Raw genomic sequence first — 22,231 nt, 5'->3', positions numbered from 1 at the left:
CCAGCTTCAGAAGCTGTTATGGACATCACTATACTCTGCTGATCCTAAGAGGCATATTTTTTAATATCTCCAAAACTAGTCTTACAATCGATTGTGTCAGACAATTGCTGTTGGCCACGTGACAGTCATCATCTATTTGTCATTGCCTGTACCCATGGGAACCTGGGCCGTGCATATTGTAACTTAATTGACGTATGTGTGTCATCTGACAAAACTGTCCTCCGAGAGATTCCCCCAGGACTTGAAGGAAGGAGGGGAGGTGGGCCTAGCCAGAAGTCACCTAGGACAGACATCCGCAAATCCGTGTATGTTAGTTTTTTTTTTTTTTTTCATGGACATATGCCAGAAAAGTGAATGAACAAGCTCCCTCAAAAGCATAGTGGCCTCTCATTTCCCCCAAATAATCCCCAATAGTTCCATAACAAGTCATGGAAGAAGGCCTGTTTTAGGAAATGAAATGATTTCTTGTTGTTGTCTGACAACTGTCCATTGATACCTGGTAGAATTGAGAAAATGCTAATATTAAAACTTACAGAATGGGTGTCAGGAATTTAAGGAAAACTGCAGGAATAGAAGTGATACAGTTTTTTGAAAAATAACATATCACTAACACAGAGGGTGATGTTGTTGGGGAAGAGAGAGAAACTGCCATCAGGACACTTGGATCAAAAAAGTCACTCGGGGGGTACCTGGCTGGCTTCGTCCCAGGAGCATGTGACTCTTGATCTCGGGGTCATGAGTTCGAGCCCCACACTGGGTATAGAGATGGCTTAAATTAAATGTTCTTTAAAAAAAAAAAAAAAAAAAAAAAACACTCAGAAGAGTCCTATCCTGAATGTGAAGAAGTTTTAGGAATATTTCAGTTTGGTAGTTTTACTTTTTATGCTCATATGAGTGGTTTATGGCAAACAAAAAATGTCTACATCTAAATCAGTACTGAAAGCATTTTCAGTACTTACAGAATCCACAATCTGTGAGGAAAAGATGGTGCCATAGTTTAACTGCCAGCTGGTTTTCTTCCTTTGTGGTTTGTAAAACAGTGGTCTGTCTTTCCATTTCTATCTGAAATTGGGTGAAAAAAAGCTCCTAGCTCAGTCCTATGCATAAATAGGAAATGAGCGAGGCTGCTTTAATAAAAATACTGTTAATAAAGTAATTAAATTAAAATTAATTTAAAAAATTTAATAAAAAAAACTGTTGTGGACGTTACTGTCCAGAGGGAGGCAGACAGGGAAGGTAACATGACGACCCTATGATCTTTGCTCCCTGCTCAGCTCTGGGCAAAAGGCAGCAAGAGGGAGAGGGCGCCGGGGTGCTCTTGTATCTTTCTCTTTGCTGCACGTTCCTTGCGTGCTTCTGGCTACAGCTCACAGCCTCGTTGGCCAGCAGTTAGTGTCTTGAGCCCATTGAGCTATGGGGGAAACAGAGACCTGAGCTCTCTAGCCGGATGCCAGGTGTAGCTCACGCTCCGAATTCAGTTAAAGAGGAAAATGCGTGGAAGGATTCATAGGAAGTGCCCAGTCATCCAAGCCGACATCAGTTGCGTCAGTACTACTGTTACTATTGTACTGAATGTATCCACTAAATTACCAGGGTGTAGATTTGTTAAGCTGCTCTGGCTGGTGCTTTCAGCCTGGGCTGTTTCTCGGAATACTGATGGCAATCTTTGGAAGACGCTGTTTTGGAAGTTTCTTTTTTTTCTTTTTTTAAAAGATTTTATTTATTTATTTCACAAACAGAGATCACAAATAGGCAGAGAAGCAGGCAGAGAGAGAGGAGGAAGCAGGCTCCCCGCTGAGCAGAGAGCCCGATGTGCGGGGCTCCATCCCAGGACCCTGGGATCATGACCTGAGCAGAAGGTAGAGGCTTTAACCCACTGAGCCACCCAGGCGCCCCTGTTTTGGGAATTTCAACGCTCTGTGCACACTGGTACCTCTTTTCCCTTTGAAATAAAGTGGCTCTGCGCTCAGGGACGTACTTAAGTCCGTAGTTTTAAATAACCTTACAGCTGCCTCTGAGTCTCTCGTGTGGCCACAGTTAGCTGCAAGGGAGACTAAGAAATGAGGTCATTATTCCAACAGCCTTCTTCTACCTAGTGAACACATTATTTCCCAGCCAGAGGGAGACCAGCCTGTCTGTGGAGTCAGTGGTATGTAACTCGGGTGCTGGCGTGCGAGAGCACCTGTGTCTGAAGGTTCCAAAGCAGCAGGTTCAGCTCCTTAACCACTGACAAAATCCAGAGGCAGAGAGACAAGGAGTGAGACAAGAAGGAAATTTATTTCGGTGAGGCCAACACCAGGAAGATCGTGGACTAACCTCTCAAAGACAGTCTCGCAAGGGCTGAGGATACTTCCAGGTTTATATAAGGAAAATGTGGGGCTGAGGTTGGTGGGCACAGGCAGGGTGGGCAGTAGAGCTCGAGTCATTGTCTTGGGCTCCATCCTGGGTAGGGTCTTGCTGGCTCAGGGCTGCCCTTACTGCTTGAGGGGGCAGTCTGAGTTGTGCCCCCCCACCCCCATCTAGGGATGCTTTGCCTTCCAAATCTTTTGCCTGAGGTAAGAGATAAGCCGGAAGGAAGAATTTCATCAATTAGAAAGTTAAAGGTCAAAATGGAGGTAATTAAGTCTTTTCCAGTGGTTGATACTTTAAGGTACTAGTTACATTATTATAAATTCGACAATGTTCTTCATTAAGGAAGTTCTGAATTTTGGTTACACTTGGCGGCCTGGTGGCCTGTTGGGAGAGTCAGCAATCTTTCTAGCTGGAAATTGACAAGGCTGCTTTTTTTCCCAGGAGTGAGAAAATCTCTGATTAGAAACATTTATCCTACTTTTTAGATCAATTGAGCCTGGTGACTGCTTTCATGGTAACTTTGCTGATCCCTGTAAGAATCATGAGTAACCCCAAAGAATGGGGAGAATTAGCTCTGTTAGCTTCGTTGGAGACAGGTTTGTGTTTTATGGAAGTGTTTGGTCTCTTCACTTCATTGAGGGGTGGTCAAGGTTATGAAGAGTTTTTGGGAAAACTGTTGCTGTCAAACGAGTAATTTTTAGTGTTGCTCTCTGCCTGGAAATTCACCTTGTAGTTTCTGGAAGCTGTTTGGTGCATCTAAGACCTTATCAGAGATAGAGGACAAAAAAAAATTTTTTTTAAAGATTTTATTTATTTATTTGACAGAGAGAGATTACAAGTAGGCAGAGAGGCAGGCAGAGGGGGAGGGAAACAGGCTCCCCGCTGAGCAGAGAGCCTGATGCGGACCTGGATCCCAGGACCCTGAGATCATGACCTGAGCTGAAGGCAGAGGCTTAACCCACTGAGCCACTCAGGCGCCCCTAGAAGACACAATTTAAAGACTGTCTTAACATGGGGCCTAGGTACTGCCTTGGCTGAGCCTTTTGTCTATTATCCTGAGAGAAGAAAAGCCAACTTCGTATGCACAGGAGGCCCACATCACAGCGATGGGAGTGAAGGAGTCTGAAGTCCGCAGGAGGAGCCTGTGGCTCGTACATCAGCGGGGCCTGCCCTTCCTGGACTGGCACCCCTTGCCTCCTCCCAGTGTTACTAAGGTGGCAGTGGCATCTGCTGGCGCTTTTAGGAAAGTCCAAATGCAGATTTGGGTAGTGGGGAGTTGGGGAGTTCTGAGGAGTGACAGGCTCTCTCCCTAAGAGGCCTGGGGAGCATCTGCGATTCTGATGCAGCCCTACCCTAGCGTTTCTGTTCCCATGCCCCGTCCCTTCCCCCACTTCCCTTTTCCGTCCCTACGCCCAGGCCTGCCCCCCCTTCCCCTCTGTTTTCTTCCCCTCCCACTCCCTTCACATTCCGTTGAATTCGGGGACCTGGGATTTGTCCGGCAGCAAGCCCCCTCCCCAGTCTCTGCTACCCTCCCCCGCACCAATGTTTGCAGTCCCCGTAGGAACCCCCCCTCGGGATGGATGTGGGTGGAGGAAGGGGATTATTTAAGAAGTAAGACGTTTGTATTATAGTCAGCTTGAAAAATACAGGAGAATTCACCCCAGGAAAATAATTGTTAACAGCTCGTTGGCATGCCTTTGCTTATTTTTGAAATCAGATGGTCACAGTTTACGCGGTGTTGTACTTCAGGATGCTTATCCCGCCCCTCGTCGGCACACTTCCCACGCTTGAAGCGCATCCTTCTGTCGTCTATTTTCACTTACAGTAACGAGCTTTCTAGGAAACTGTGTTGGATCGGTCCTTTCTAGTCATTAACAAAGACATGACTGTGGGTTCTCTTTTCTTTCTCAATGCAGAGAAGTCATTCGGAATTCAAAAGAGGTTCTGAGTTTATTGCAAGAAAAAAATCCTACCTTTAAGCCGGTGCTTGCTATTATTCAGGTAAGGTGCTGCTCTTTGAGGATGCTTTTCAGTGACGAAGAGAATCGTGTACGGAAGACCAGGGTATCTCTTGTCACAGAAGCGGTCTTAAGAGGGAGGAGAGGACAGAGATGGAAATACCGTCGGGTCCCTCTTCCTTTGGTCATTTTGCTCCTACCGGGTTACTGGTTAGTTCCCTCCCTGCTTGGGTGGGTCTTTTGTGAGTCTTTCTCCCCTGGGTGTGAGTAGCTTTGTGAAGTTAGGAGGTAGGCATCCCTCTGCGTGGGGTTATATGGACATACTGTGTCCGTATGTGCTCAGAGATGCCTATCAGATGTGACTTGAACGTGAGAAGGGGCAAAGTTCCCCCCTTTGCTTCTGTGGAAGGCAGATGCTTGGTGAGGAATGGTACTTAGTGAGCTTACTGCGAAACCTGCTAAAGCCTGCCGTAGGTCCTAAGGGCCAGACATCAGTATGTGTCAGAAGGACTTGGCGTCTCCTGTCCGTCTCTTGGCTGGGGCCCCTTTGTTCCCAACGGTGGTTGGTTTGCCCTCTTGGCACCCCCCTGGGGTGACAGGGCAGTCAGGAGGGGAGCCACCCCTGGAAGCTCACACAGCACAGTAGGTGGGCCACACGGAAGGTGTCAGGACAGCGGCCTAGAGTCCCAGCGGCGCTGTGGTTTTCGAGACCGGAGCCGTGCTCAGGTCACTCGCATTCTTGGGGGTCGTGTCGATACCCCCTGCAAAGACAGGCAAGCGAGAAGGGTAGAAAGAAGAGTGGCCTGAGCCTGGAGTTCCGGATTCTGCTTGCTGACAGCTTCCAGCTCCGGGCAGGCCACCTAGAGTCCTGTCTCGGGTGTCCTCGTTTAGAGAGTGGTGCCGGCTGGGTGGCCACTCGAGCCTTAGGAGGGCTCTCGCTTTTTTTTTTTTAAAGTAACATAATGTGAAAAGCTGAGATACTGACATGTGAATAAATACCAGCTCTTAGCCTCCTTCTGTGAGCAATTAGAGCCTGTATTTCCTTCTCTTTCTGATAAATCGGATAATTTATCATCATACAATTCATCTCTGTATTACGTGTTGTGCTTTTTCAAGATTTTTTTGTTGCTGTTACATTCTCCTTCTTGCTTCCGTCTCCTCAGGCAGGTGATGATAACTTGATGCAGGAAATAAACCAGAATTTGGCGGAAGAGGTGAGGATCGTTGAATTCTACAAATCCCTCCTACGCGTTTGACGCTCCATTCTCTCACAGCGACAGAATAACGTTGTGTTCCTTTCACAGGCTGGTCTGAACATCACGCACATTTGCCTTCCTCCGGATAGCAGCGAGGCCGAGGTAACTACCACGGGCACTTGAACACCGGGTGCTTCTCCCTTTAGACATCATATACCTGTTAGCATCTCTTAGTTGTCGTTGGAAACGAAACTTTCAGTCTTTGCTTGTAGCTGAGTTCTTAGAGGGAAGAGGTCACTTCTCCTTCTAGTGGAAATGCTCCTTGATCTGTTGGTCCCTCAGTACGTGTTTCTGTGGAAGGCCGGAGCTGGACTTAGTAAGTAATAGCCTTTGCAGGTGTCGTGTCAGGCCGGGGAGAAGCAGCCACGCCCACACGTACTGGTGAGGAAACCAGACCCCGGGCCGTGCTAGCGTTTGGTCCTCTGACTAGCTTTTCTTCAGACGGGCTGTGGCAGTGAGGATTTATTTGACTGCCAGTGATGGAAAACTTCGAATAACAGAAGAGGAAATAAGACAGAAGTTTATTTTTCTCTTAGGTCAGTAGGTTTGGAAGCAGGCAGGTATGGTGGTATCACAAGGTCACCAGAAGCTTGGGTTCCTTCAGTCTTGCTGTCCTGTCGTCTGTTGTGCTATCTCATATCCAAGATGGCAGATTCAACCCTGTATATCACATCCACATTCTAGCCAGTGCCGAATAAATCCAGACTTAGTGAGAAGAAACAGGACTCGAAAGGAGTATTGCAATAGGGGGTATACTCTGATGGTAAGATCTAAGATCTGTAATTCTTTGAGAGGTAGGCAAAAGGGTTTTTCTTTTTCTTTTTTTTTTTAAAGATTTTATTTATTTGACAGAAGAGGGAGATAGAAAGGGAACACAATCAAGGGGAGTGGGAAAGGGAGAAGCAGGCTTCCCGCTGAGCAGGAGTCCAATGTGGGGCTCTATTCCAGGACCTTGGGATCATGTCCTAAGCCGAAGGCAGATGCTTAACGACTGAGCCACTCAGGTGCCCCCAAAGGGTTTTTCTTTTACACAGCGGGGTAGAACCCGGTGTGAGAAAGTGGGATGAGAGGGGACCTTGATGGGACAGTAGGTCAGAGAATGTTTTACCCTGTGGCCAGACTCTTCTCAGGAGGGGTTGTCTGCCAACCAAGTGAGGGGTGGGTCAAAGTTTAGCCACCTGGGGGAAGGAAGGAAACTTTCATTTTGTTTGCATTTTGCTCAGATGCAACAATGGAGGCAAGTAGTTCACCTGATCTTTTATGAGATAATGAATGGGCATTTTTAGGGCCTGGATTTGGTTCTTTGCAGTACACAAGAGAGGGGGAGGATTTTTTAGCCTTCCTTGTTTTCCCAGATCATGGGGCTCGGTTCAATGACTTCTTGCTACCAGCAAGTAAAAGGAATTCCGGACAAGGACAAAAGACAGGTTCCCAGTCTCTTCCCTTCAGGAACAGTTCCTGAAAGTTACGGTTATGCGTCCCTGTCATTGGCCTGATCCTCATCGCTCTGCCACGAAGCAAGGAAGGCTGGGAAATACAGTCTTTCCACCGGGTGGCCTTAAACCATTTGTTATGGCACCTAAAAACCAAAGTTTATTACTAAGGGAGAAGGGAAACCATATCTGGGCAAACCATTTCTGCCACACTTGCCTTTATGATATATTACAAGTATTGACCCCCTGACATACCACCATTAACAAATGCCGAGAAATTTGTTGTCCCTTTGCGGAAGGACACCCGTTGTCTGCATTTGGGTTGTTTGCTTCAGTATTGCTAGCCCTTCACTTTTTTTATTCCCGGACTTATTTTCTGACAATCATCTATTTCCTATTTTTCTTTAACATTCTGGTAAGTCTAAATTTGTATGGTGGTATTACTATTCTGTTGGAAAAGAGGAAGGATCTTTATTAAGATTTTGTTGTTGCGTCTCCCACAGCCCAAGTACGGGTGACAGCAGACCCCTCACTCCATTCTGGGCTCTTGACCCGCCATTACCCCGTTAGCCCTTTCCCTAGCTTAGTCTGCTTTCATTTTCTTTACCACCGTTTGCCATACTCAGAGATTATACTACTATTACTGTTGTTGTTGTTATTATTATTTTTTTTTTCCTTTTCCCTCTTGTCTTCCCCACTAGAATATAAACTCCAGGAGGGTTTATTCACACCTGTATTTCCTGTTTCAACTGGCACAGAGTAGAGATTCAAAATATGCAATGTCTGTTGAATGAACAAAAGCCTGGTCAATGAATGGAACAAAATTTTCTTTCTTGGTTTTTGTGTATCACAGCATTTTCCTTTCTCACCAGGTGGAAATACCACAGTGATTTTTTGCTAGACGGTGAAACAGGTGGTGAAGGCAACACTGCTCACAGTGAGACCCATATCCATGGGCAGGTGTCTCTTTTATTTAGGAAACGAATAATATTGTGAAGTGAAATGAATCCATGTATTATCTCCTGGCATAAATAGAGCTAGACAGACAGGACCAGAGCATTTCTTATTGAAGGGCACACCCAAGCCTTTGTTAGCTTTTTACATTTTTACCTCACCTTCCCAAGCTGTACTTCAGTCTTTTTCAGAAATAGTGAGTTATTTTAGTGTTTCCTATAAAGAGGAGATATCTGTGCTTCAAATTTATCAATCACAAGCCTTTGGAAATGCTCTCTGGGTCCATTCAGGCCCAGGGGACGTAAGGGCCTGAGTGATGGCTTCTAGAGGGCAGCAGTTGGGAAGCCTTTGTGGAATACGTTGTGTTTGCAACACAGGCTTGTCTGGGCCGGGTTGGAACGCCCGAGATTTGTGCCCCGTGGTCTCCCTGAAAGCTGGCAGTGTGTTTCACTCCAGTACAGTGGCGGAATTGTCTTTTGCGTATCTCAGAGTCTGGTTTGGTTTGGTTTTGTTCTGTCGTGGCAGGGAGTAGGGCAGTAAGAAAGACAGAGAAGTCCCTAAAATTCAGCCAAGGCCGCTTCTGAAAACTTACAAACACGTTGAAAAGAGAAATTAGACTTTCTTCATTCTACTTTACAGCAGCTTCAACAAGGAGTGAAAAAGAAACGAGGCATTTTTATGAATCTATTTTTTTTATATGAAACTATTTTTATGGGGTCTTATTTTTATAGTATTGATTTGGGGGCTTGTTTTTTTCACCTCCGTAGATTATAGATGAAATCTTGAAGATTAATGAAGACGCCAGAGTACATGGCCTTGCCCTTCAGATCTCCGAGAGCTCCTTTAGCAACAAAGTCCTCAATGCCTTGAAACCAGAAAAGGATGTGGATGGGTGAGAAAATACAAAAGAAAACAACCCAGGGGCGCCTGGGTGGCTCAGTGGGTTAAGCCGCTGCCTTCGGCTCGGGTCATGATCTCAGGGTCCTGGGATCGAGTCCCGCATCGGGCTCTGCTCAGCAGGGAGCCTGCTTCCTCCTCTCTCTGCCTGCCTCTCTGCCTACTTGTGATCTCTCTCTGTCAAATAAATAAATAAAAAATCTTAAAAAAAAAAAAAAAAGAAAACAACCCAGTCTTATTGCTAATCGAGCTTTTCTACTGTGACCTTTTTTCCTTTTAGTTCTACTATTTCGGCTGGGTCTGTAAGGAAGCGTGGAAGAAGTCCTTTAACTATTTCGGGAATTTGTGGGCTTTTTAAATTCCGCATAAGAAAGTTACATACCGGGACGCCTGGGTGGCTCAGTTGGTTAAGTAGCTGCCTTCGGCTCAGGTCATGATCCCAGGGTCCTGGGATCGAGTCCCACATCAGGCTCCTTGCTCGGCAGAGAGCCTGCTTCTCCCTCTGCCTCTGCCTGCCTCTCTGTCTGCCTGTGCTCACTCACTCGCTCTCCCTCTGTCTCTGACAAATAAATAAAATCTTTAAAAAAAAAAAAAAAAAAAAGAAAGTTACATACCTATTTTGGAATAGGCACTTGCCCTTTTATAGGGCTTGGGCACCATTCTGGAAGGAACATCCTTCACACCATCACATTCATTTCGTAACCTCCTGTCTGATTCACAGAGCCCTTGGCCAGCCTTCCTAATCTAAATAAGCATTTCCTTGAAAATTCTGCCAGACCAAAGAAACCACCCCAGAGTCCTGACTCACCAGCAGCACCCCATGCTTCCTTCGTCCCAGGCCAGTTGAGAAAAGCGAAACAAGCACTCTCATTCACAACACAAGGTTTTATTTGAAAATAGAGGGAAAAGCCACAAATATGTGGTGCGCTAATATTTGCCTTTGACTCATGTCCTGCCGCGACATCCACCTCATGAGACGAGTACTGCCCATTCATGTGGGCGATGGGGACTTCTCCTGGGGAGGGAAAAAAACCTCATTTTCCTGCGTGGAAATAGGAAGTGTGTTTTGTACTGCGGCAAAAAGAACATCATGTATTTAGCATTGTAAGCAAAGGCTGGAAGCAAAGTTAAAAATCAGACTCCCATCCAGTATGCCTCACGGGAGCTGGATTGAAAGGCTGCCGCCTGGTGGACACACCCAGGCTCCTTCCATTCTCAAACCTCTCTGGGCGCTCAGACCCAGGGTAGACACAAACACGGGTTGAAAAGTTGTCATGAAAATCTCTGGTTCTGTACTAGACTAACTAGAAGGGAGAAGAAGCCCTGTTCAGTGAGAAAACATCCAGAACCTGCAGGTATCAAAGTGTAATGTCAAATCTTCTGTGAAAAAAGAGAACTATGAACATTTTTCCATGTCTCCATTTTATCACAAACTTGTAGGGAGCCCATCGGTTTCACTAGATAGTTAGGGACCATTGGGTCCTGGCTTTGAAAGAGGAAGAGCGCAGAAGCCATTCAAAGTACATGGTCACTCAGATTTTATTTCTTGATTTCCCAAGGAGGTAAGTACTGATATTAAATTGGGATCAGACTCGTGAATCCCAACGTCTTGCTAGGTCACCCCAGATTTCTAGGATTGGTCCTGGATTTTGATACTGATTGAGATATAAATTCCCTCAAGGAAAAAGCAGGCTCGGCTGCAGGACAGTAGGGTTGCACATTTTAGGGACACCATTCCATGGAGCGCACCGAGCAGAGCTCCCTGCACTTGTGCATGGTGAGGCTTTGCATGGCCTTGTGCTGGTCCTGCTCTCCAGGCAGAACCAGAATTCCCAAGGTTGGCTCAATCCACAGGAGACACTTCAGAGTTTCCCAAGGGACTGCTCTAAAAAGCTAGTGGCCTTTTTTCTTGCTCATTCTTTATATTTAATGACGTAATATATTCTGTCTATCCAGTGTTGATGTGGCTATCATTTGGGATTAATACATGTGAGTTAGGGGCACCTGGGTGGCTCAGTGGGTTAAGCTTCTGCCTTCAGCTCAGGTCATGATCTCAGGGTCCTTGGATCGAGCCCCGCATCGGGCTCTCTGCGCAGTGGGGAGCCTGCTTCCTCCTCTCTCTCTCTTCCTGCCTCTCTGCCTACTTGTGATCTCTGTCTCTGTCAAATAAATAAATAAATAACATCTTTGAAGAAAAAAAAATAGAAGAGTGTGTTAAAAAAAAAAATACACGTGAGTTACAGATGATGGAGCTTTGACCATGTTTTGGCTTACAAGTTTCCTTTTTTTCAACTTCAGAGTAACAGACATCAACCTGGGGAGGCTGGTCCGTGGGGATGCCCATGAATGTTACGTCTCACCTGTGGCCAGAGCTGTAATTGAACTTCTTGAAAAGTCAGGTATGATTGCTGCTTTAGAAATGCTGCGATTTTCTCTTTTTGGGGACTTACTGATTTTTTAATAAGGATTTCTTTCTGGAAGAGTCTAATTGAAACATGGAAGTAATATTCAATGTCAGCTCTTTTGCTTATCTTTGAGGAGATACAAATGACTCTGACAGACTTTTCTAACAAGGTTACCTCTATTACAGTTTTTAAAAAGAAACTGGTAAAGATGAGAGACCTGTTGTGCACAAAGGCTCAGCTTCTCTCTAGAAACACTCAAAATAACCACAACAGAAAATTTGTTAACACGTAAACTTAAATAAAACTTATGTGCAAGATTTAAATGAGGAGGCTGTCAGACGTAGTTCAGGGTATGGGAACCTCGATTGGGATTTATCAGTGAGCAGTGACTCTTTCTATAATCAGTATTTAATTTCCATTGTTTACCCCTTGACCTAGTTTTTTTATGTCATTGACATAGAAATGAATAATTTCTTTTTCTTGGTTATCAGATTAATGAGTTTCATATATTTTAAAGGCTTTCTAGCTGAGTATATAAAAATTTAAGTAACTAGGGGCACCTGGGTGGCTCAGTGGGTTAAAGCCTCTGCCTTCGGCTTGGGTCATGATCCCAGGGTTCTGGGATCGAGCCCCGTGTCAGCCTGCCTCCTCCTCTCTCTCTGCCTGCCTCTCTGCTTACTTGTGATCTCTGTCTGTCAAATAAATACATAAAATATTTAAAAAAAAATTTAAGTAACTAAAATTTTTCTGTTCCACCTTAATAAAAGAGAAGCAGATGTTCCTCTGCACACCCAAACGTAGAACCATCAAGCAAAAATTGCAAAGTATTTAATATCTCAAATATATAAAGAACTTATACAAGTCAGTACCCAATAATAATAATAGTAATCTGATTAAAGTATTAGAAATGTCTGAATAGACATTTTCCCAAAGAAGGCATACATATGGCCTACAGGTATATGGAAAAGAGCTCAATACCACCGACCATCGGGGAAATGCAAATTAAACCATAATGAGATATTACCTCACACCAATCAGAATGGCTAGAATAAAAAATTAAAAAAATGACAAGTGGGGGCTCCTGGGTGGCTCAGTGGATTAAAGTCTCTGCCTTTGGCTCAGGTCATGATCCCATTGGGCTCTCTGCTCAGTGGGGAGCCTGCTTCCCCTTCTCTCTCTGCCTGCCTCTCTGTCTACTTGTAATCTCTATCAAATAAATAATAAAAATAAATTTAAAAAAAGAAATAACAAGTGTTGGAGAAGATGTGGAGAAAAGGGAGCCCTTGTGCACTGTTGCTGGGAAACTGCAAACTGGTTCTGTCACTCTGGAAAACAGTATGGAGGTTCCTCGAAAAATCAAAAATAGAACTACCATGTGATCCAGTAATTCCACTAGCTGGGTATTTACACAAAGAAAATGAAAACACTAATTCCAAAAGCTATATGCTGCCCTGTGTTTATTGCAGCATTATTTACAGCAGTCAAGGTACGGAAGCAATCTACAGATAGATGAATGGATAGAGAAGATGTGTCCATGTACAATATGGAATCTTACTCAGCTGTAAAAAATGAGTGAGGTTTTGCCATTTGTGGCAGCATGGATGGATGTAGAGGGTATCATGCTAAGTGAAGTAAGTCAGAGAAAGACAAATGTCATATGATTTCATTTATATGTGGTACCTAAGAAATAAAACAAAACAAAAAAACAGAAACAGACCTGTAAACAGAGAACAAACTGGTGGTTGCCATGGGGGTGGTCAGTGGGCAGCGTGGGTGAGAGGGGAGTAGGATATACAGGTTTCTCGTTATGGAATGAGTAAGTCTCAGGAATTAAAGGCACAGCATAGGGAATAGAGTCATGGTATTGGACTAGCATATGGTGACAGATGGCAGCTCTGCTTATGGTGAGCATAGTGTGACATACAGTCTCATTGAATTGCTACATTGCACACCTGAAGCTAATGTAACATTATGTGTCAGCTGTACTTCAGTGAAAAAATTCCTCCAAAATATATACCAGAGTTCCATTACAAGATGAGCTTTTCATATATACTTTTACAACATTAGCCACTAAGCTGAGATGCTGCTTTTCCATCATGTGAGTGATCGGGATGATGATTCTCAGTCATTCAGCCATAACATTCACAAAAAAAGAGTAAGTCATGGTAGCCATTGTGGGCTCTAACTTGGCTCAGAGGGCCAAGTTTTAAAAGCTTCTTTGTCCTTATGCTAAAGCTGCAGGGGAGGAAGGCTCTGAAATTTTGATCATGATACTGAATTTCCATTTGGTGGATAGGTGTCAACTTAGATGGAAAGAAGATCTTGGTAATAGGAGCCCATGGGTCTTTGGAAGCTGCCCTGCAATGCCTGTTTCAGAGAAGAGGGTCCATGACCATGAGCTCCCAGTGGAACACACCTCAGCTTCAAAGCAAGGTAAGCATTTTTCATGTGGGAAATAGAATTGTAAGTGCTTATATTAGAAAAGGAAAAGGACTAGAAATGTATAGGCTAAGCATTGAACATAAGTGAGAGGAAGAACAGCAGAAAATCTCAAAGGATGGGAACCATAAAGAGCAGATATTAATGAAATAGAAAGCAAGTTTATGTCAGAGATGATCAACTAAGCCGAAAGTCGGTTCTTGGAAGAGTCTAATAAAATGGAAACACCACTAGTCAAAATAATCTAAACAAAAAGAGAACACCAGCAGTGTTAGGAATGAACAAAGGGACATAACCGCAGAACAAAAATTATTTTCAAAAAAAAGAGGCTATGAACAATTTTAGTAAACTGGTAAATTTGAAAATCTGTATGAAATGAGAACTTCTAAATGTAACTTACAAAATGGATTTAAGTACAATGATTAGACTGACATACATATAAGACATTGGACCAGTCTATCCACCAGACATGCAAACTAAAGGAGTTCTACCACCATCAGAACACGTCATAATCTTACCTCCAAAGAATGGAAAAGAACACTTTCTAACCCATTTTGTGAGTGCCCAAACCAGAGTACAGGATGCTCAAGGACAATTATGGGCTCATTTCAACCAAATCCAGCACCAGATTGGGGTTATCATAGGATTGCCAGTGTGGTTTAATATCAGAAAAATCCATTAAGATTTATTGACATAGTTCACCACATTATCAGATAAGAAACTATGCTGTCACTATCATAGATACAGAAGTCATTTGACAAAATCCTTAATGATTTTTTCCCTAAAAGACCTTATCTAGGAAATTACAGGAATTCCTTAGCCCAGTAAATATCTATGAAAAATTTAGAGCAAGTATCTCATTAAATAATGAAATATTAGAAACATTTCTTTTAAAATTTGGAAAGATATAAGGGTGCCTGTTATCAGTCGTCCTAATCAGCTCTGTATGGGAATTACTAGACAGTGCTGTAATGTGAAGAAAGGGAGAATTTATATTGTTTGGAAAGGAAGACACCAGACTGTCATCAATCCTAGATGAGAGCATTACCTACATAAAAAACTCAAAAGAATCTTAAAAAAAATATGAGAATGAATACAAGTTCACTCGGATTCTTGGATATGTGCATTTCTAAACACCACACCCATAGTTAAAAGAGTAATTTTTTTTTCAAAGATTTATTTATTTGAGAGAGAGAGTGCAAGCATGTGAGTAGTATAGGGTATGGGAGAGAAGGTCCTGTTTTAAACAGACTGCGCTGAGTTACAGAGCCTGACTCAGGGCTCGATTTCACAACCCGGAAATTGACTTGAGATAAACTAGCTGTGCCTCCTGGGATCCCTGTAATTTTTTTTATCAGTTTTTTAAAATTGATTCTAAATTACAGTTTATAATAGCAATGAGAATATAAGGTACTTGGGATATATTTAATAGAAGTTATTTCTGATCTTTTGAAAGAAATTATATAATTTTGATGAAAGTCATTAAGAAGACTCCAAAATAGAGATACCATGTTCATGGATAATAGGACTCAATATTGGGGTGCCTGGGTGGCTCAGTGGGTTAAGCCTCTGCCTTCAGCTCAGGTCATGGTCTCAGGGTCCTGGGATCGAGCCCCACATCAGGCTCTCTGCTCAGCAGAGAGTCTGCTTTCCCCTCTCTCTCTGCCTGCCTCTCTGCCTACTTGTGATCTCTGTCTGTCAAATAAATAAATAAATAAATAAAATATTAAAAATAAAAAGAGGACTCAATATTCAGAGAAGCGGACATGGCAGCATGTTGGTGGCTTTGTAATAGATTTGGCCAAATTAGTATCTTAAAGATACTGATTCTGCCCGAATTAATCTATAAATTTGAATCAGAGTCCTGACTTATTATTGTTTTGGTGGGTTTGACAAGCTGATTCTAAAATTTAACAGAGGGGGTGCCTGGGTAGCTCAGTTAAGCATCTGCCTTTAGCTCAGGTCATGACCCCAAGACTTTGGGATAGAGCCCCGCTTCTCCCTCCCCCACTCCCCCTGCTTGTGTTCCTCTCTTTCTGTCAAAAAAATAATTTTAAATTATTAATAATTTTAAATTGTAATAAAATAAAATCTACACAGAGGTAGAAGGGCAAAAACAAGACAATATTGAAGAGATCTTAAGCTGCAAATATCAATGTGAAAGAATTTTTTAATATAGCACTTGCTGAAAAAAAGCATTTGCAAAAAGGTTCATTGCCTGTGACACCATTTATTTCAAGTCTAAAAGCAGTGCCATGTATATCTATGCTTTAGGGCTACATATATAAACTAACAAGATAAAGAAATGCCTGGTCCTTGAACCCAATCAGGAAACCATTTACCAGGACAAGGATGCGGATGTAGGTGGAAAGGAGACTCAGCGGTGTTGGCCGTGCCTTTTTTCTGGGCAGTGGGCTGGGTGTCCAGGTGCATTCTATCATCTGTTTACATTTTCATGGCTGGAACAGTTTTAATAAAGTTTTTAATTTCAAAAAATGTCCATGAAATTTTACATATTTCAAGCAAAGTGAAGTTAAATTAAAAGTGTGTTAAGGACAGTAAAGCAACTGCAGAACAACATCGAAAAATATACGTTCCTTATGTTGCCCCATGAGAACAGAAGTGAGAAGTTGCAGTCCTGCCCCAGGGAGGCAGGTGTCTCTACCAAGAAGTGATACCTGAGTTGCAGGTGGGTCTAATACATGCAGCTCTTTCCCCTGTGAAGGCAGCTCAGAAACGTGGTCGCCAGGCTAAGCTCAAAACCTCTGAGCCTTTTGAGTGGTCACCACATGGGGGCAGCCTATGCAAGAAAATTCAGGGACTCCCAATTCAGAGCCAAGAATTTTTGATTTTGGAAGGTTAGTGGAAGAAGAAAACACACCCTGCTCTGGCCTGAACAGCTGTGGTGGGAAAGAGAAAAATACCTTCAATGGCAACTGAATGTTTTCACAGCTGTCGCAGATAACTTTGCCGGTTGTATCTGTATTTTGGTGAAACAAAGGCATCTTTCAAAGTACTTTCTTATGATGGAAATAAATCACCTTGACTCTTCTTTGGGATAAATCTCGTCCTGACTTTGAGAACGACCCCCGGCTCCACTCTCTAGAGAATCTAGAAATTGGGTAACTTTTCTGTTTTCAGACATCTGGGAAGGTTCTGTTGAAGAATTGTTGCACACACATTGTTTCCCGGGTACGTAGAATGGCCCCACCATGAATCTTAGAGACTGTGGCCTTTCTCCACTGCTTCATCTCTGTAGCCAAAAGTATGGACAGGATGGTTCAGGGCTCCTCATGCTGGTCTTTGAAATTTATCTGGCCTCTGGCCCCCTTCTCCCTGGTCTACCTACTGCTTGTTGCACCTCAAGACAAAGCCTTGCTCTTTCCGTTTTTCATGCCAGCGGCTCACAGTTCATGAGCCACGTACCTCCCCAAGGACGTGCCTCCATGCTTCTGCCTGACATTTGACTTTCCACTCTTCCTGGATTTTATTTCCGAAACACGGGCCATCGCTGGCCCTGGTGTCCAAGAACCGAGGCTGCAGACCTCTGCAGGCTACAGTGGTGGTGGGTCACCTGGGCACAGGGTTGGCATCCTGGGGCACCTGCCCGCATCGGGGCGTGTGTCCACCCTTGCTGGCCGCACCCTCAGCAGACCTGCCCTGTGACAAACAGAGAGTGGGTAAGCTTAACAACAGCTTGGGATTTTTGTTTTCTCGTCTCATCAACAACAAATAGATAGTACAGTGTAAGATCGTAGTACATTTCGATTCTCCTTACCGAAGTGATAAGTATCAGGGAAAAAAAGGAGAAGCAAAGGGTTATAGCTATTGGCCGAAAGAAGTCATCTTCGGGGAGCGTGTCTTGTAGGCTTCTTTGTGCCTGACATGGAACAAGTTACCCCCGTTGGCCATCTGGTTGGGGGTTTCCATCCTGAGAGGTTCGGGGGTCAGGAAGTGGGTGACCACATAACATTAGAGTCCTGCCTACCACCTCCCGCACAACACAGAGCCTCTCAAGTCTGGGATGACCTACAGGCGACTGCAGCCTGCTGTGGCCAGAGGGAACTATCTTGGAGGGTTTGGAGTCAGACACATTTGTGTTCTTGGTAGGCAGTGGGACGCAGGCTTTGGTGACAGCTCCAGGGTCAAGCCTTCCCTCTCACTTAGCTTTTCTGAACCTCATCTCTTCATGTGTAGAAGGGGGATCATAATACTACCCGCTGCACAGGGCTTCTGGGGGGGTTCAGTCGCGTAAGTTGGCTTCACATGGAACTTGGCCCCTGCGAACGTCCACATTAACGGCTTGGCTGCTGTTAATGGTGAGTCAGGAAAGACACAGGCCAGCTTCGCACTGTGGAAGAGTCAGTGGGTCAATGAAATCGTAAGGAGATAAGCTAGTAAAGTAGCGGGACCCCGGTCCCTCACGGAAGCCCAGTAGATGTGTTTCCAGTGGATGGCAGGCAGAAGGAGAGTTGCTATGGGAGGGTCTTGCGCCATCTTGAGGTGGGAGGGATGAAACCAAAGTAAGACGAAGAGAGTGGGAGAGAGTCGGTGCCCAGTTCCGGCCTTTACACCCACCCCCTTCTTCACTGGTCTTACCAACTACCAACTTGACGTAATGCAACAGAGAGCCTTTGCTCCACCGCTGTGGACCTCTTCCGTCCCGCAAGTTCTGTGTTCCTCAGAAGCCACTCTACTTCAAATTATGTCTGGTGGAGGGGTTCCCTGTTGATTGATTAATTCTTACAGGAATAGCGTTCCTTCCTACAGTGTCGAGGAATGGTGGCATAGAGTTAGTGGGATTGAAGCGGATTCTGGTTACGTGTAACATCTCCATGGAGCCTGAGCAAGAAGAGTTGAGATTTGCCTTTTCAGAGTTTTGTGGACAATAGAGTAGATTTCTGTAATTTGCAGCTTTGCCGTTTCATGCCCATCTGAGTGTGTCACTGGAAATTAAGTTTCCTGCTTTGTTTCTGAGCATCACTTCTGGGCTTTGCTAGAAGTTATGTGTTTATTCACAGGGGGAGGGGAAGAATGTCTGGGCACTTGTCCATATCAGCTTCATGCGATGGAGAAGCGTCGGATGTCCAGAAGCAAAAGCTCTGGGTGTGGTGTTTCTGGGTAGGGCTCCTTCCACAGCCCGGACAGAGGCCCCGCACTCAGCATCCTGGGCCCCAGGAGTGGAATGTCTCCCCAGTGCGGGACCTGGACAGAGCCACCGCCCAGTGAGAACTGGCTTATCTCTGCCTCCCCCTGAGGAGTTCACCCTGATGCCAAAAGCAGTCTGAGGCGAGAGAATGTTCTGAGTTTAGGATTTATGAGTTGGAGTGGTACCCCTCTCCAGGGAAGCGAGGCTGACAGGTTCCTTGGGGCCCTGTGTGCATACCCGTTATTCTACACTGCTCGCGGGAGAGCCTTTCTGGAATCTGGTGAGACACAGCTGGAGGACGGGGTGAAGTGGCCTCCAGCTGTGACAAATCGGGTCCATCCCAGCTGTGTGCATAAGAAATAACCCAGAAATAAGAGAACCGTTTTATTTTGTTTTTCTCAGAGGATCTCATGTCTCCTCCTCTGAGTACAGAGACCCTCAGAACTAGTATTAACACAAGAAGGGAAAATCACAAGTCTTTCCTATTTATTTGAAGGATCAAAGGGGGTCGGGATTTTTTGAACAAAAGCTAAATGATCACTCAGTCATTTCCAGTTTAAATTCACTGCAGAGCATGGCTTATAGAAGGCTTTTGAAAGTGAATTGGACATTTCTAAATAGACTTGTACATATGAAATCTTGAAAAAAGAATAATCTTTTTTCCAAAGATTGGGGGGAAAAAAATTCTAGCTTTTAAACTGAATGAGATTAGTGAGTTACATGACTGGGGTTTGTTTTTTTTTTTTTTTTTAAATATATATATACATATTTTTATTAACATATAATGTATTATTTGCCCCAGGGGTACAGGTCTGTGAATCATCAGGCTTATACATTTCACAGCGCTCACCATAGCGCATACCCGCCTGATGTCCACCACCCAGCCACCCTATCCCTCCCCACCCGCCCCCCAGCAACCCTCAGTTTGTTTTGTGAGATTAAGAGTCTCTTAGGGTTTGTCCCCCTCCCGGGTCCCATCTTGTTTCATTTTTTCCTTCCCTGTCCCCCACAACCCTTGGCCCTGCCTCTCAATTTCCTCATATCAGGGAGATCGTCTGATAATTATCTTTCTCTGATTTACTTATTTCGCTCCGCATAATACCCTCTAGTTCCATCTCTATCATTGCAAATGGCAAGATTTCAGGGTTTTGATGGCTGCATAGTGTTCCTTTGTGTATCTACACCACATCTTCTTTATCCATTCATCTGTTGATGGACATCTAGGTTCTTTCCATTGTTTGGCTATTGTGGACATCGCTGCTATAAACATTCGGGTACACATGCCCCTTTGGATCACTACATAAAAATATTTTTTAATTTTTCATGCATTTGCTTTTTAAGTGCTGGGAAAGAAAATGTATAGTTACAGATCCAAACAGCGATACTGGTTTTTCTGGAGATCGTTATTTCTTCATGAGGCTTGGAGTTAATGTCAGGCAGCCTGTGGTTTCTACCCTGAGGACTTCTGTCTGCATTTCCTGTAAGGCTGGTCCAACAATAATGTACTCCCTTAGCTTGTGTTAATATGCAAGGACACGAATCTCCCCCTTGTGTTTGAAGCGGCTTTTTGCTGGATGGAGAATTTTCAGTTGACAAGGCATTTTTCTTCAGCACTTTAAATGTCACCCCACTGTCGTCTGGCCTTCAAGGGTTCTGGTGAGCATAATAACTATCACGGCAGAGGCCACAGACCAGTGCCCCGTGGTAATAGCAGTCATGGTCCCCCCTGGTAATTGAGTTAGTGAGTTCCAAGAACCAGGCTCTCTGTTTGGCTCATGTTGTGTCCTGATTCTGCCCAGATTTCCTTTTGGGCACAACCTTCATTCAGCCCATCTCACAGGGGAGAAGACTGAGACTTGGGGAAGGAAAGAGACTTTCTAAATCTAATTTTGAAATGATGGAGGAGGCACTCCAGCCTGAATTTCCAGCCGCTGTCCGGAGTCGGCTCTTATTCCAGGTGATCACGAAACTCAGTCTTTAAAAGTATATGTATATATGTTAAAGATTTTGTTTATTTCACAGACAGGGATCACAAGTAGGCAGAGAGGCAAGCAGAGGGAGGGGGAGAAGTAGGCTCCCGGCTGAGCAGAGAGCCCAATTCGGGGCTCAATCCCAGGACCCTGGGACCATGACCTGAGCCAAAGGCAGAGGCTTTAACCCACTGAGCCCCCCCTCCCCAGGCGCCCCTTTAAAAGTACATTTAAAGTCTAGTCTTTTACACCAGAAAGTACCTGACAGCTCAGGTGAGAAACATCGGAGAAACCAAGGCCCAAGACATTAGACTTGAGTTCACTCTTGTTTTATTCCAACAGTTTATCATCCCACAGACAGAGGAGGCCGAAGTAGACTCAGTGCCATTCCCTCCCTGAGGCCTTGGGAGGGTGTCCACCCTATTGAGAGGGTGGTGGGGGCGTCCTGGTCACCTGCGGAGGCTCGCAGGACAGGGCCTCGACAGGAGTCTCTTCCCTGCACACACACACCAGTTACAGGTGACAAGGTGATTGTCCCCGATCACAAGGGACCACGCAAATACCAAGCAAATACCAAGGTTATTCAGTAATGTGTGACTAAGTGACCTGAGTCACGTAGGGCCCTGAGCATTCTCTGATGGATTTTTTCCATGTTCATGGACTGAAAATGCCTTTGGAGATGTCACGTCCCATTCTTTCCACTCCTGTCACTCGCTGATCATTGCATCACTTACTAACACCGGAGAAGGAGGTGAATGGGACTTTTTTAAGAGTCCCCAGATCAGGCTGATTGTATCTAGTAGTGGTGAGAAGAGGATTTGTGAGAGAATCTATTGGAACTGATGGGCACACGCTCCAGGAGTCACATAGGGTGCTCCCTTGTGAGCTGTACGTAGTTTGAGGTCTGTATGCACAAAAGAAGGGCTCCCGGCTGCGTCCCGTGACCAGCAGACCGGTGATGTCCCTTCCAGCGCACGGAGCGCTATCTCCGTCGGCAGAGCCTGGCTCCACCTTCCACCCCTTCTTCCCCAGTATAAATGATGTTTAAGGAATTAAAATGTAATTTAAGGAGTTAGAATTAGAATACTTTAATGGGTAGCTATTCAACGTAACCCACAACTGTGAAGCCCCTTATGTTGGGGTAAAGATTTCCTCCTCTGAGCTTTTCTCCTCTGTCGTCTCTTTGACGCGACACGTGCCTGTGAAGTGTGGCATCACCCTCGAGGAGCTGCAGAGACTGCGCTTGAACCGAGGCCTTGGAACACCTCGCAGGCATCCTTCCTTGGCAGCTCAGGCCCCTCCCGTAGAGTACAGCTTCTTTGCTCCGCAGAGGAGGTGGCCGAGGCCCGGAGGGTGACTGAGGAAGAGGAATGCACAGATGGGTCCATGTGGGATCCAAGGTTCAGAACTGGGAAAGG

General features: G+C 44.8%; 1 protein-coding gene across 1 annotated transcript in view; it reads left to right on the top strand.

The window, feature by feature from the left end:
• Nucleotides 1-22,231, top strand: part of MTHFD1L (methylenetetrahydrofolate dehydrogenase (NADP+ dependent) 1 like) — a 184,260-nt gene that overhangs the window by 2,682 nt on the left and 159,347 nt on the right. The window contains exons 2-7 of the mRNA XM_059176779.1: nt 4,269-4,353; nt 5,474-5,524; nt 5,615-5,668; nt 8,721-8,845; nt 11,149-11,249; nt 13,552-13,688. Coding sequence (XP_059032762.1) covers nt 4,269-4,353; nt 5,474-5,524; nt 5,615-5,668; nt 8,721-8,845; nt 11,149-11,249; nt 13,552-13,688 — 553 coding nt within the window. The remainder of the gene's footprint in view (nt 1-4,268; nt 4,354-5,473; nt 5,525-5,614; nt 5,669-8,720; nt 8,846-11,148; nt 11,250-13,551; nt 13,689-22,231) is intronic.

Source organism: Mustela lutreola, chromosome 6, assembly GCF_030435805.1.
Source record: "Mustela lutreola isolate mMusLut2 chromosome 6, mMusLut2.pri, whole genome shotgun sequence".
NCBI classification, from domain to species: domain Eukaryota; kingdom Metazoa; phylum Chordata; class Mammalia; order Carnivora; family Mustelidae; genus Mustela; species Mustela lutreola.
The sequence above is the reverse complement of the archived record's forward strand: the minus strand, read 5'-3'. Positions and strand labels throughout refer to the sequence as shown.